Consider the following 16,352-nt stretch of genomic DNA (forward strand, 5'->3'; position numbering starts at 1 on the left):
TGAACCATCTGAAAAGAGAATGAACTGCAGCACCATTTTTCCTTACTGCTGGCACAAATTACTCGTCCATTGGATATCTAATGGAATCTAGAATTTTTCTTTGACAGAGGATTTTTAAATAGGTGGAAAATTGGACTGTCTGTAAACCTCTTTATGTCCAAGCATGATGCAGTAGTGTTTTGATTGGGAGAGTTGATTGGGCTGATGCTTTTTGATTGTGAAATCTTGTTGTGTTACTGTGTTTAGTTTAATTAGTTTTCCCCCACAAAATCTGCATTTTTTTTTCTAAATAATGATTGTTAAATTGAAACAATTTTTAAATTACAAAGCCTTATATTAAAACACCATGCATATTTTATTTAGTTACAAATCAAATAATACAAAGGAAATCCATTTTCCATGTTGCTACAAATATGCTGCTTTATGATATGATAGCTCAACACCGAATGGCCAAGTTTCATGCTTATTCATTAGAATGAATTTATTATATGTGCTCTCAGAGACTTAACCAGGTCACTGCCAATTCTTGCCTTGACCAGGGTTGGTTTTTTCTCTTTGACCATTTTAGTGTTTCCATTAAATCCCTAAGTGGGCCATTACAGTCATTTCTAAAATTGTGATTCTGAGTTGAAGAATATGGAGATGGGGACTCTGGCTTGCCACAGCTCTGTGGTGCAAGTACCTTCTGGTTACCTCTTCCACAAAACTGGATTTTGGTTGGTTTTTTACTGCTCAGTTATCCGCGATCTTTATGAATTTAAGCTCAAAGTTGTTAGTTACCTGGATATTTGTGTTCTGTAATATACTGGTCTGTGATGACTGAGTGTCAGGGGACCCCTACCACATCACCATATCAGGTTATTTTCTGAAGACTGGCAGCTTGTCCAGCCTGCATCTTAGCCCATCACTGTGGTCTGTATGTTTACTCCTACTTTTTTTCTCATTTGGATGTATTTCACACATTTTTCATTTGTTTCTTTCAATACAAGTTTATCTCAGTTTTGCAACATTTGTTCCCAGTCATGACTTTTTCCCTTTCTTCAAATTGATTGCATTATTCTCTCTGTGTACAGTAATTTCACAATTATAAGCCGCACCATTTTGACTAAAATTTTGGTCCAAATCCGAAGTGCGACTTATAATCAGGTGCGGCTTATATATGGACAAAGAACAAAAAGTTGCTGTTTTAGTTTGGAGGACAGGTGTCTACTGAGAAAGGCAGGAACTTCTCTTTGAAATGGAGAATGTAAACCCCCTCCCTCCAAATTATTATAATTTTGAAATCAAGGGGCTTTCAGACAAAAATATGGGAATTAGGAATAACAGTTCTTTTCTAGGGAAATTAAAATAGAAATACAGTACTACAAAGAAACAAACTCCAAGCCCCGACAAAGTCGGAGTACAACCTGACACCCTGTCAGGCAGGGTGTTGGTAGCAGTCCCATTAAATGGTGGCTGCATCCTCCTGCAGGGACAGATGTGATTCAGTTGAAGCAGTGCTCCTGCAGAAGGTGCAGTTTCCCTCCAGAGGTCCAGTGGTGATGTGGAGAAATTCGGTTTTCCTCTGGAGTCCAGTGGAGAAAGGGGCTCCCTTAGTGTCCCAAAACCTCTGTTTTTATCTTGGTAAAAATTGTTGGGCTCTTTCCCCTGACTGGAGCAACTTCCAATGGGATGCAGTAATTTTATCAGTCCCACAGTGGGACTCAATGGGCCATTAGCAGAAAATGACTCTATGGAGGAAGGATGGGTTGTGCAAAGATAAAGAACAACGCCCTACCTGGTTTCAATGGATAGCCCATTAGCAGAATATCTGCTGTGGAGATCAGGATCACTGCCCCCACCCTCAACAAATGATGATAGAATAGATACCTTTTATCACACTCTGTATTGTAACGTGGGGTTTATAATCAGGTGTGGCTTATATATGGACAAAGAACAAAAAGTTGCTGGCACCTGGAAGTGCAGCTAATACTCAGTGTGGCTTATAATCGTGAAATTACTGTAGTTCACAGAGCCTTGCAAGCCTTTCCTTGCATTACCAAATGGGGAATCTAGGCCTCATTCAGACATGAGGTGCTTTTTGAATACTTAATAATTATTTTCAATCTAGAGATACTTTTTGCTTTATTGTCTTGATGGGGGAATGTTAACTTATAAGACTGCTTTTAGAGTAATAAGAGCAAGGAAAGTTGCATTCCCAACCTACCCTAAAGTGTTCAGATATCAATCTACAATATAAATTAACCCTTTATTTCTTTCTTGTACTTTAAGCACAACCCCAACGTTTACCTCAACCAAATACTTCAGCACTGGAAAGGAGTGAGGAAGAAAGTGGCAAAATCCAAAATGGCCATGTGGCTCTGAGTAATGGAAGTGGAATTCACAGTGGGGTCAAGCATATGCCTGCAGACAACAGAAACCTTTCGTCTCCTGTTTCAGAGAAAATGCACAGAAAAATTCAGTCCACCTTGTCTGTCAACAGCAACAGCAGCAAGAAGAGTAAAATAAGCTCTGTGTTTTCTCAAAAGCCAGGTACTTCACCAGAAGGTAAGCTGATATTCTTTTTTAAAAAATCAAACTGAATAAAGACAAACCAAACCTCAGTAAAAATTATACAATCAACTGAAAATAATTGAAGAATGTGACTCATACTCCAGAAGCAAATAGAAGTTATTAAGATAAAAGACAAGCTTCTTTCCCAAAGGAAAATATTAAGTATTTGAAGGAGAGGGAAGGAATGGAAGAGTTCTTGCTTTCAAATGTTTGGTCAACATGATCTGATAATGTTTTAGTCTCTGTACTTAGTATCCTGAGCTGAGAGAAACTCCTGTCAACATTGTCACACATGCACCAGAAAAAAAAAACATTAAAGTACTACTAGTTCAAAGCACAGTAAATATTTAAATCCAGTAATGGCAGGCTCTGTGAGGGTAGACTTTGCTTTTGAAATGTTCTGTTAGCCAATATTCTGACTAGCTGTGAGGTCTCAACACTAGATGATAAAACAATGACCTGTGCTTCAGTGTTCAGTGTGCCTTATGCTATGTTTGGGATGTAGATAATGTGCACAAAAAAGCTTCATACTCCTGCATAGCTTAAATAAGCAAAAAGAAATAATTTCTCTTATGTTTTTAGCCATCTCTCTGAGCTCTCACTGCTGGCATTTACACTCATGGTTCCAGAGTTCCTGAACTTCTCAAGCCACTGCCTTCCCATTAGCACTAATGTGGACTTTGCTACTGCCCTTAACAAGAAGAGTGCAGAGATACTAGAAATTTTATTGGTTTGAGGCAGGCACAGATGTGACTGGTTAAAAAACATCTCAAGAGTTAGGGGACAGGCACACATTCAGAGAAATGGGAGACAGTAGCATTCAGTGAAATGGGGAGGATTCTCAGCCTTGATAAAAGGATGAGGGATGAGAAGAACCGCATGTAGCAGCCTGAATGAAGCCTGCTGATGGCAGGGGAATGACCCCTTTTGGCTTCAACTACTTTAGTCAAATTTACTCAGTAAGTTTGTGCAGTAACATCAAGAACAGCTTCAGTCAGACTTTTCCATGGGCTGGTCCCCCTTGCTATTGTTTATTTCCCGGTTTATCTTCAAGAATCTACTGTTACTTTTCTGTTTCACTTTTAGTCCGCTAACATTTCTTTCCAAAATCACAATTTCATTCTTCCTGTATTCCCTTTTCTGTTACATGAAATCTTATATGGTTCTCCTTAATGCACTTTGAAAAGACTGTATCTTAAGAACCCTAGGTCTGTTCATGTGACTGAAACAAAGTGCAAACCTGTGAATTTTAAGAAGTTCAACCTCTGAAAAAAAACCAAGCTGTGATTTCAGAGGCAGTACCTGCTCTGTTCATTCCCCTATACAATTAATTATGGAAAACATTTCCCTTTTTCTTCTAAAATTATCCTGTAATAGAACCAGTTGTTGAGGGTCGGTTTTTTTCTGTTTAATAGCTGAATATAATTATGTCAAATTACTAAGTGTTTGAGGAGAAAATTAATGATATTTTCAGATTTAGCTTTGAATTCTAATGTCTGATTTTAATATCTAACACAGTTGTGCTAGTTGCCTAAAACTGCCATAATGCAGTAATTTTATATACAGAAGAAATATCATTATCCTTAAAGGCATGTCTGATTAGAATATAGATAATTAAACAGTGTTATCACATTGTATATTTTGCATTCTTTCAAAACACAGAAATTCAGGATAGTTGCATTGTCACACACAATTTCACAAGTCACCAAATAGCTAAAGCTAAATACAGTCAACGCTGTACATCTGGCATTGTAGTGTTCTCCTTTTGAAAGTGGGAACTTGGATATATGCTCTGAGTAGCTTCTCCCATTCTGCAAATGTCTGCAGCTCTAAGTTTCCTGTTACTCATTCCAAGTTAAGCACAAGTTTTATCATACAATGATTAAAGTATGTCTGGTGTATTGGAATATGCCCATAAGGGAATATTTGTTTTTGAAAGTGATATTCTGGTTTTGAAATTTATTTTGCTTTGCAATTCTCTGACAGACATGTTTTATATTTATGTAAACACATCTGCCTGCACACATGTACAAGCCTTCTGACAGCTTCTTCAGCTTTTCAGTAAGGTATTCTATGGGGCTACATGACAGAACTATAAACTATAAATAGTATTCTTATCAAGTGGTTGCCTTTCAGGAAGTATCAATATATGCTTTATTTGTTCTACCATCCCAATTTTTCAGAAGATGCACCATCAGAAAGTCTGGCAGCAGTAACTTGAAATATCTAAATTAAAACAAAGAAGAGCTCACTATTTAAGGGAAAAATTACTTATTGATAGCTAAAAATAATTTTGTTGTTACTACAAGTCATGTTAACCCCTTATGACTACTTCTGGAAGGCCACATTACAAAAACCTGATATAATTAGCCCAGTTACTTTTTTAAAGGACTTATAATTGCATTTAAATCAGGAATATATGTACATATATGCATATATATGCTTGATAAATGCATCTAATTATACTAAGCCAGAAGACTATTCAGTGACTGATAATGGAATAGACATTCTTTCAATACTGTATACACAGTTTGATTTGAACGTAACTTCTGCAGCTATTCTTCTTTGTATAATGAACATTTTTGCGCAAAGAGGTGTTTTTATGAGCAGTTGCTTCTTCTGATTCAATGACATTTCTGTGGAGGTTATTGACACAGCTTACAGGAAGATGGAGAAGATACAAAGCTATTGAAAATTATTTGTGACATTGCTTAACTACTTGGCTTTGCTTTAACTTGTACCATGTTAACCTCATAAGCCAGTGGTTACTGCTGAAGAGTTACTGGGTTTGAATTTACTTGAAGATGTGTATTTGTATTCAGGCACATATATATATAGTGTAATAATATAGCTTCTATATTTTAAATAGAAGTTTTTTAAATGGTTTTATGCGGAAAGAGACAAACTATTTATTTTGTTCTGTGAGTAATAAATCACCTGAATTAACTCACCTGCTTAGTTTATAGCATCCAGAAAGTTTTAGTAGAAAGAAATAAGGTAAACTTTTACACTTTCAGATCTTTCAATTCACTTTAATTTTACTATTCCTCGTTTTTTAAAATTTCCTCCCAAAAGCCACATTCTTCTTGATTCTTCTTAAAAGAAAAGATATGAATATTTCTGGAGCACTACACTTGGTTATAATGCAAAGTTTGTCCAGGTCTGGTACTTTGCTCTAGAATATTGTGTCTGTTGACAGAACAGAATGCCTGGAAGGCTTGAAGCAAGATAGAATCAAGACACATGATGGGCTTGCCTCCCCTCCTGCACAAGAACACATTTGGGCTCATGCTTATTTGAAATGTAGCATGCTGCTTCATATACTGCAGATTTCACTGTATATACTAGAAAACGAAATTAAGTTCAGTATTACTTCACTGTGGGTAGCACATCTTCCTGTGAAAATTGGCACAGCTCCTGTTGGTCTCCAAAGTACTAGGCAGTCCTAACACAAGCTATGAAACCTCCCAGTCTGCCACCCCTCAAAAATTCACCCACCACAATTAAGAAGTCCTTTATTAATTCTTCTTGCTGGAAACTCCACTTGTATTGTGGGTCACATCTTGTGAGCTTTTGGAACTGAATTTGTATGCGAAATGCTTCAAAATATAACAGACATTTTGGTAACAGTAGTATAAAAGCGTTAAAGACTCCTTTTTAAAATGAGTCTGTAGTATATGTGGTCATGTCAGCATTCCAGAATATGCTGGTTAGAAACAATTTCACATCCAGTGAGACTTAGAAGGGCGTGAGTGCACTCACCAGTTCTGCTTTTCCTCCACATCTATTATTAATCCATATTGTCCCTGAAGAAATCTTACTCAGCTCCATAACTTACACTACAAAAAAACCAAAGGAATTATGAAATAGTTGGAGTGTCACTCCTGAAAAGTAGTTTTTAAACACTGTTCAGTTCTAAAGATTTTTCAAAGGGACTGGATAGGTTTCAGTGAATGTTTGGAATAAAAAAAAATTAACTCAAAGGAATGTTAATAATATTTTGAATTATTGATGCCAGAGGTGTCACAGTACTTCCAAAATTCTGGTTGGTAAGCCACTAGCAAAGAGAATTGTTACTAGCTTTCACCTGTTTGTTATGAACAATGGAGAAAAACACCTTGGAAACATGAAATAGCAATTGTAAATGAGTAAAAAGGAAGGCAGTCTAGCTGCTGTGTTCAGATGCAGAGCATCCAGAACTCTGATGCAGATCCAGATGCAGACCTATCCAGAGAAACTTGGAGAGGTCTAAAAGAGACAGCAATGAGGCAGCAGAACAGTAGATTGAGATGTCAGGGAATGAAGACAGATGAGCAATTGGATACATGAATATGTGTGTCAAGAGTGGTGGAAGGTAAGTAATAATGGCATGCAGAGTTGGAGGAGAAAAGGAAAGAAGTTGGGTGGGGGAAAGATGGAAGAGGAATTTAACTAAGGGAGTGAGGGTCTAAAGTAGGTGCTTATTATTTTCTAGAAACTGAGTTTTCCTACCGAATCCTTATGAAGCTATACATTTTTTTAAATCAAAGCAATAGTTTATGAAATGTTAAGGATGGAGAGAGGGAATACAGGTTTTAATTAATTCTTGACATGAAGCTCTTACTTCTGGTCAAGTTGTGATGTCAGAAGTTAGTGTGTTTGGCAGGGAAGTTCCCACAACTCTAGTGACTCGATAATTTGAATTTAATGTGGTACTTCACTCAAAAGCTTTGAGCATACACAATTGCTGTATTCATTTGGAAACAACAGATTGTTAAACTATGCTGAACAGATCATGAGCCTGCCTCCTGTATGGAGAGTGAGATCTACTTATTCCTTCCTTCCCAGGCACTCTAAATCAGAAAGGCACTAAAAGGCATCTTCTTTGCAATCAGTTTCTTTCAGGAGAGGTCTTTAGGAAGTGTAATAAGGCTAGATGCAGCAGTGAGCTAGATAAGGAAAGCCTGCAGCATGGGGTGGGACTCTAGGGAAGGACAACCAGTGCAGACTTGCCACCACATTCAAGTTATCATTCAGTCTTTCCCAGAAGCAAAGCCTGAACCTTCCTCAGCTTTCTAGACTGTGCTTCTTGTAGTGCTGAGCTTAGAGATTCAATGAACGTTTCATCCAAAGAGTGGGTGTTTTTTTTTAAATCCAGTGTTTAAAATTCAATATTTCAGGGTGCATTTGAATAAGACATCCCTTTCCCCTTCCCCTTCTTTTTAGTATAATGCAACTTCATCTGTTCTAGATTTTGAATCAAAGCATGGTGGACACCATTTAACTCATGCTGCTGACTACATTAATTTATTAGAATATCCGAAGTGATACTGATGGCTTAACTGAAGGCAAAGCAAGTTCAACAAATAGGCTTTGTGTTAAGCCAGGGTCTTAAGAGCCACTAGGTGCATGTACATGGAAAGTAATGAGTAGTTGTCTTAGCATGCTAGCAGACTTCTATTTGAAGTAGGAGTGTTTTACTTTGGTTTATATAACTTTATATAGGAAAAATGGTTTCCAGGAAACTTTACTTTAGTGTGAATGATTTGCAATAGGATTCTGTTGGGGTTTTTTCCTCTTGAGGGACACCAGAGCAGCAGTAAGTTTTCTTTTATATACTGTTCAGTCATGTGATTGCTGTTATTTACCGAAATTCAGTAAGTGTGCATCAGTAGACTAACATTACAGAAATGTCTGTTGGCCATCTCTCAACCTGGCTTTTTTTTTTGAACATACATACACTTCTGAAATCCATCCCGTAGCATTAAGTATTATTTAGGCAACTACTTGTTAGTATCCTGCAATCTCTCTATTGTAGCCGAAATTTTATTTGGTATGTTTTGGAAATTGGTCGAAAGTGGACTTGTGTCAGAGCATGAAGTGATAAACAGATGTTTTTGTTAGACAAGTTGTATCAGAACACAGTTGTCAATCAGGCAGTGGGCAAATAACATCGTATGGTCAAATGTGTATTTTTCAAGAATGCATTCTGAAGAGTGAGGTGTTTTCAGTCAGTATGGTTTACTGTTTTTTAGTTGTTTTTCTGCACAGAAGACTTGAATGATAATTTACATGTTTATTGACAAGACTGAGTGGAAAACAGAGCCTGTACAGAAAAGGAATCTTCCAACAGCATCTCTTTTATAAGGACATAGTCCACCTAGCACCTAACTTGTCTCAGTATTTGCAATGGTGGGCAGTGGCAATGAAGGCTTCATATTCTAAGGGAGTCTTAGGTATTGGAAATTAGCAGATTTCTTAGTATGTCCGTATGTTTGAAATGGATCATTTTACTCCTCAGGTTATGTATCTATTGAGAGCTCAGGATATAAGCTTTGATTAAAGTTTCCATGTGTTCAATGTGATTTGCCTGTTCAGGCGACATTTTAATTTTCTTATTCAATAGAGATAATAGTTTTTTACTTTAAATGGTGAAATATCACATGTACTAGGCTTTGTAACTGTGTTTTCCCCTGTCAAAATAAATGTCACTTTTATCTAGAAAAAGCCATACTCCACACAACAGGTCAGTTCAATCTTTCTGCCTTTTCTTATTTTCCTGTGAGCATTTTCCTGGGTGCAGTGATTTTTCTCGAAGAAAAGCAGTGGGTTGCAGAGGCTGCCCGTGAGCCCTGTTGCAGTAGAGGTGGGAGGTGTGATGGTGTGTGTGCCGCTGCTCAGGAATTTTGCTCCTCGCCTGTGCAGCCCTTTAGGAGTCTTGTGCTGGGGTGGTTTGTGGCTGGTGCTGTGCTGCTCTGGCTGGGGGCTCTCAGTTCATCCCAGCCGCTGCCAGCCTGCGCTGCCGGACTGCGGGACGCCTGTAGCACCTGCTGGGGCTTCTGTTCAGGGCTCTGCGGGGGCCCGCAGTAAACCCCTGCTGAAGACCTCAGCTGTCACTTTGATTGTGGGTTTGCCCTTTTTGATTCTCTCCATGAGACAGCAGAGCGCCTGGAGATTTGTTTTGAGTTGTCTGAACTTGGTGAATATAGTTAGTAAGAAGCTTACCAAGGTCACCATCCTGTAAGTGAGCTTATTTACCACTGTAGACATGAAACACTTTTATCATATGTGACCTGCCTGCTTGGTATGAAAGCTTTTTGAGTCACTTTGTGACAGGTTAGTGTCAAACATTACAAAAGCAGCATATAGCAGCCTGCACATGCATTTCTCTGTGCATTTTTAGTTCACCTTTTGCGTTTCCTACAGGTTTGATGGTTGATAGTTCTCTTAAAAATCTTTTTTTTAAGTAGAGCTGCATCTTTTCATAAAAATGAAGAGGAGATGATGCAAGGGAAATTGAAATAAAATGAATGTATATTTCAGTATTTGAAAGAAATTGGGTACCATGGTAATATCTGTTTGCAGAAGTTTTAGAAGTAAAAAGTGGTGGGCACCTGCAAATGTTTAAAGACATGGACAAACATTAAAATAGTTTTATTGTTGATATTGTTTCTTTTCCTTAAATCAGTGTCACTGTTTTAACTGGGGTGAGTAAGAATTGTAGCCTTCTGGGCTTTTATAACAGTATGCAAAGACTTTGAAGAGATCTTAGGCCCATTTCTTGTCTGGATATTGTCTCTGGTACCATTTAAAGTCCAGTTAAAGTAGGTGTTACATGTACTGTATCCACTCTGGTAAAATCAGCACATGGTTGGGTGTGTGTCTATGATATAAAGCAGCAAAAACTTGAACATGTTGGTGGGGTTCTATTTGCTTTGGCATGCTTTTACAGTTTTGATGAAGTTCCCTAACAAATCTGTGCCCTTTGGGGATGTGCCAAGGGATTAAGGAAATACCTTCGCTTATATTGGTTTAAAAAGATTTCAGATGGGCTGAACCTTTTAACTTCAGGTCTAACTTTCATTCCAGGCAAAATGAAATAATAATTGAAGGTAAACTTGATTATCTGAAAACTCACCATTTCCCCCCAAACACAAGTTGGTCTAATACAATGTACTAACACTGCCTACAGATCAAGCCTGTTGTAATTTATGCCATTTAGCATAGTTTATGAGAGTTTGGATCTAGGCAACAAATGTGATACAGTGTTTTGATTAAATCAGAAGCATTTGGTGAAAGAACTAAGGTAGATGTACTGGTTTGGATTTTTATATTTTTAAGCATGCCTCTAGACAGTGCTCACTTTTCTATAGTGACAGTCATTTCTCAGTTAAAGGAAAGTGTCCTATAAAAATTGAACAACAGTGGAAATTTAAGACTGGTGTAGGGGAGTGTAGATTTCCTAAGAAAAAGTTTATCTTTGTTAATGATTTGCCTGGTTTGTGATGAAACCTAAATACTTCCACAGAGAGGGAAATTGGTTTAAGGAAAGCTTAAACCTCAAGAAACTTCAGAGTTAACTTACTATCAACAGCAGTGCATCATGAATGTCAAAGGCCACGAGTTCTGTCCACAATAAAGATGTGCCCCTAATTCTCAATTGTATTGCTATATCTAATGGGAGAAGAAGAATGAGACCCTCTAATTCTCAAACAAAAAAGAGCTTAAAGAAATAGATAATTTTAAGCTGGCACCAGTGTCCTAACTGGCGTTACTATATAATTTCCTTATTAAAGACTAGAAAATAATTAAAGTTTCCAGAAAACACATTGTCAGACATTAAAATCACCAAGTTTACAAATACATAATATATGTTTAGTTCTAGTTGGATTAAAGTGTTCCACTCCTCAATCACGTGGAAAAAAAATCTGATTTTGATGGGGTAAGGTTAAAGAGTGGAAGTTAAATATAGTCTTTATTCTTAATGTACTAAAAAGTTTTGGAACTTAGAATAATATGTAACTTAAAATAGTCTCTGCGGTCTTAAAGCAAGAAAAAAATACTGGAGTGCCTTGTGCAAGCAATTAAATATATTGTAGTGGTCTCCAACATGGTAATGAAAAACCTGTGATCATCTCTTTTGAAGCAAGCTTTGTATAGCGCCTTCATGGCTGCATTCCACTGATCATTGTGGCAGTCAGTTTTAGCTGTATAATGTTTTCTGTACAACTGATAGGTTGCTGTAGGAATGTAGATACTAGAGAAGGATAAGTTTTGTGTGGCATGTAGGTTTGTTATTACGACAAAAATACAGTGTAACCGTATCTTTTCCTATAACTGCATCTGTAGATAAGAAGCCAAGAAATAGGGGTCACACATGCAAGAATTTATTCTTCCACCCATTTTATCCAACTATATTACAGCCCTTTAGAGTCATGATTCTGAATTCAGCAAGTTAGATAGGACTAGGTAACAGCATGCTTTGTCATGTGTTAAATAATTGCTACCTGGATAGCTATTAAAAGTCAATAACATGAAGAACATAAAAACATGATTATTTCAGGTTTGTCCTTGAAATGCGGATCGAAGTTTATGTTCATTGTACAAATGAGTCATTGCAAGAATGAAGAGAGCACTAAAGGGTATCTTTACTTTCTATTAATTGTTTGTGGAGGTTAAGTAAAATTGCTATATAAAGATTTTTTGAATCGAATATTAAGATTGCCAGCTGGGGAGCAGAAAATAAAAATAAAGAGTAGGTAAATAAATCCTTTTAGTGTTTCAGTCGGTGAAAAAGAGATGGAAAAAAAGACCCTCTACAGAATTTCTGCAATAATACTAATGGCCAAAATTTCTTACTGTGTCTTGGACCATTTTTCATAATTTTACCTTTGAAATACCTTTATTCAAATCAACACGGCCTCTTCTTGTAAGACTTTATTTGGTGAGTTTTTTAGATTAGGAGGGAAAAGTTCTTTTGTGGTTCCAGAAAATGCTTTCTGAGTACAGTTGCTGTTTTTTAACCTATGAACTCTGTTCCTTGCCCATCGATAGAAATGTATTATAGTGTCTGTGAATGTGTATTTATCTCCCTGCAATTTTGCATATCCCTGCATGAAGCAGGCAAGATATTTTGATAATCTTATTTACAATATATATACACACACAGTTTCATTATGGTGTACTAAAAAAAATAAAAATTGCAGAACAACATTTGTTGTTGTATTAACTTCTTCAAGCTGTCTTTTAAAGATGCGATATGCTGAAACTTTAGTTCTTCAAATATGAAGGTTTCTTAAATAGGCCTCTTGGCTTCTTTATCTTTTTCCTTCATATTAAAAGAAAATCTGAAAGGAGATTTTACCTGAGCATATTTAACACCATCTCCATGGCAACCAGCTAATTAATTGCTATCAGTCTGGCTTTGGTCCTCTTCAGTGAACTGATACTCTCCAGCTTTTTTTCTCCTATCTTATATGTTTTCTATGAAGGTCATTTATTTAGCAACATTATGTCTTAGGGAATAGAAGCCTTTTACTACAAGAAACAATTTTCTTTAAAGCACATTAAATGTACCTGTGGTTTCCTCTGTTTTTCTTCCTGCAGAGTAGTAGAAAGATTTTAAGGTTAGAGTTTTGGGGTTTTTTTCCCTCTTCTTGCTTTCTCTGAAATTTCCATTTTTTCCTTTTGGGCATAAAGGTTTAATAGTACATTATGACTGTAGCCACATTTCAGTACAGAGATGCCCAAGCTAAGTTTGCATCTAATTAGTGTAGTAGGTAGGAGTGGGCTAAGAGTTCAAGTATTTCCTTTGCTTCTTGGGACAGATTTGGCTGGTCTGAGTCTCTGTTGCTGCATTGCTGTAAGTATTCATGCTTGCTTGTGTAAGTTATTGCTGCACTATCATCCAGTCACAGTTTCGGCAATGTTAGAGGTATTTGGAATCTATCAACATACTTGTTATGGCTACTGCACAATTTTTTGCATTAATAAATTTGGTTAGAAGGCCTGATAATAGTATTACTGTTGCAAGTAATTGCACATTTTCCCCTATGACAGCAATCTTCAGCCTGTGAACTGTAAGAATATAATGTCTGTAGAACATAATGTCTGTAGGTGCTCAGACCAGTCATCCATATAGCTCAATGTCCTGTTGTTCCCAACAGACTCTCGTGGAGCATATATTTGTGATAGACTCTAGCAGCAAGAGGTAGGGTGAGGTTGTGAAGGATGTTTTCCCCAGAACATTTTCCCAATCTTTACCTGTCTGTGGCTAAAGAGTTCAAAGTTTTCAGTCAGTAAAAAGAACAAAATCTGAACACATCTTGTACTTTTAAGTTTTTGTTTTGTTTCTGAGTGACTATTCACTGTCTCTTATAAATTAAGTATGTTTATACAAATTAATATGTATGAATTTATACATATTATGTAAAATTGAGTATATTCCTCATTCCTGCAGTCTCCTTTTCACTGGCACATGTTTAGTTCCCATCCTTGTTTTCCTGTCATGTCTCATGGATGTATTATTGTTTGAAGTTATTCCATATATTTACTTTTCAGGTGCCATAATTTTGCAGGCAGTTTGTGAGACACCTGAATTATCTATATAATTTAGTAGTACTTCTAAAAGCTGGGTCTTTTTGTTCAGGTGTAGTTAAGAACTCTTGAAGATTAAAGCAGTACATTAAATGAGTTGCCAGTTAATTTGTGTTGAAAAGCAATAGAAAAATCTGTTATTTTGACTGAATATTTTACATATTGTTAAAAGTAAGAAATGTGTATAACATACTGTTAAGGTGGTTTTGACGTGTGCAAAAAACAATAAAGAAAGCAACAATATTCAGGCAACTGCTTTATTTTTCTTCATATGTATCAAGCAAACTAAACAGTTTCCGAAGGGCAAGATGAACTGGGAAGGGCTGGAAATAATTTTAGGTAGTTTCCCTCATTAGTAGTTTTTTTTATTTTTTTTAATCCGTTTGTGTAAGAATGTATGACTGAAGATAATAGATATGGATATTTTACATAATAAATTACTAAGGAGATTGATCTAAACACCTCTGAGCAGTTTAGTACTTGGGATTTGTATGAAGTGAAGTGGTGACAGGAAACCTGCATGGAGTTGGAAATGAGTTGAACTGCAGAAGTGACCATGAAGATGGGAAGCACTTTTTTTGTGATAGATTATGTTTACTTTGAACCATTTTCATTCAGCTACTTATTTGACATTGTGATGTATCTGGATTTAGAATGACATATTAATGATTTACTCTTTTCTTCTTTGCTTTTTTTTTTTTACTGTTTTGTTTGTTTTGTTTGTTTTGTTTGTTCCTGACATGCTCCTGAACTATTACATATGAAGATTGCTGTGTTCACTGTATCCTAGCTTGCTTGTTCTGTGAGTTTCTCACCCTCTGTAACATTGTCCTGGGACAAGCATCGTGTGGCATCTGCACGTCAGAAGCCTGCTGCTGCTGCTGCGGGGACGAGATGGGGGATGACTGTAACTGCCCTTGTGATATGGACTGTGGCATAATGGACGCCTGTTGTGAATCTGCAGATTGCTTGGAGATCTGCATGGAATGCTGTGGGATCTGCTTCCCATCATGAAATATATAACCCTTTCTATTTTATTCTCTATAAAACTGGAGAGCTTTTCTTTAAATACATTTGAAGAAAGACAAGGTAAGATTTTCACACTTGCACTGTTAATTCCCTTTATATAAATCTTTTTTTAAATAGCAATCCTCAAATCTGTATTCTAACACAAATTGTATAGTTTTGTATGTGAAACTAAAGCTACATTCCAGCTTCCTTTTGGCTTTGCAAATGGAAGAGTTAATTGAAAGTGAATTATAGGCCTGATACTGCAGGCCATATGAAGGCAAAATTGCCATTTGGATTGACTGATAGGTTTTGGTCAGAGAACAAACTGCAAGACAAAGCCTTAAGTATTTGCCGTTACCTACTTTAATGTTTAAACACTCAAATGTCTCCATGCATAACATGTCTTTACAGGCATTCTGAAAATCAGAATGTCTCTATTTCTCTCTCTTTGGGTTGAAAGCAACTTTGCTATATTGTTTTAAACTTAATTCAAAAGCCAGCATCAGAAATCTACCGTTGGTTTTGCTACAGTGGTCATGTTGGCAATATGTCTTTTGTTTTGAATATCTCATTGATTAGAGAGCAATTCCTGGTGCTTTCCATTGCTGAGCTTATCTGACAATCTAAAATCAAATATAAATTTTGCCCTGGACTAGAAGAGTACAGGATTTCTTTGTCATCAATCATGACAGAATAGAGACCTTATCATTTTAGTTCAGTACTATTATTACTTGAAATGCTTCATCTTAGAAAGAGACTTTGGAAATCTGTGTAGACATTAAATATATCCTTGAGTAACAAACTAACAATACTTTAAAAATTGGCTATAAGAGGAAAATTATTAGAAGTTAACTCAATAATCTAAACCAGTGCATTAAGTGGCCTGGTCAGTGTTTGTGGCCTTGGAGCCAGGGCCACATAACTTACTATTTATTTTTTACAGTGTAAGAAAGATCTACAGAGGGTAGCAGAATTTAAACAGGGTGTAAAGATAAATTAAAACTGACTTGATCAAGGAATTTTTTCATTAAATGCAAAAAGCAAGTGAAAAAATGTTTATTCTCTGATACATTTAAAATGTTATTTTTAAATAATTGTGTAAAAAAAAAGGTAATTTTAAAAATATATTATATGCTTTAAAAATAAAATGATTGGGATTTAAAATGTTTGAAAAATACAGTTAGGAACTGTTAGACCTAACTGAATATTTTGTATTACGCCATTAGGCTTTCCAAGAAATATCTCTTATTTGTAATTATAATTGTGGAACACATAACGAGGTTTATGGCATTCCCAGATATAGGGAATCAAAGTACCCGTTTTCTTTACCTTCTGGTAATTTCTCCCCTCCATGTCTGTAGCTCATGAACTTTCCTGTGTAAGCCACCTACACATCTTGACCTCACATACTTAAACTTTCCTGTTTACACTCC

At 36.4% G+C, this 16,352-nt stretch overlaps 1 protein-coding gene across 3 annotated transcripts in view; it reads left to right on the forward strand.

The window, feature by feature from the left end:
* MDFIC (MyoD family inhibitor domain containing) overlaps positions 1 to 16,012 on the forward strand; it is a 52,204-nt gene extending 36,192 nt beyond the window's left edge. For all 3 annotated transcript variants that reach the window (XM_033058532.1, XM_033058531.1, XM_033058533.1), the window contains exons 4-5: positions 2,272 to 2,547; positions 14,675 to 16,012. In XM_033058532.1, coding sequence (XP_032914423.1) covers positions 2,272 to 2,547; positions 14,675 to 14,922 — 524 coding nt within the window. In that variant the 3' untranslated portion in view covers positions 14,923 to 16,012. The remainder of the gene's footprint in view (positions 1 to 2,271; positions 2,548 to 14,674) is intronic.
* The last annotated feature ends 340 nt before the right edge of the window (positions 16,013 to 16,352 follow it).

This window comes from Catharus ustulatus, chromosome 4 (genome assembly GCF_009819885.2).
Source record: "Catharus ustulatus isolate bCatUst1 chromosome 4, bCatUst1.pri.v2, whole genome shotgun sequence".
Taxonomy (NCBI): Eukaryota; Metazoa; Chordata; class Aves; order Passeriformes; family Turdidae; genus Catharus; species Catharus ustulatus.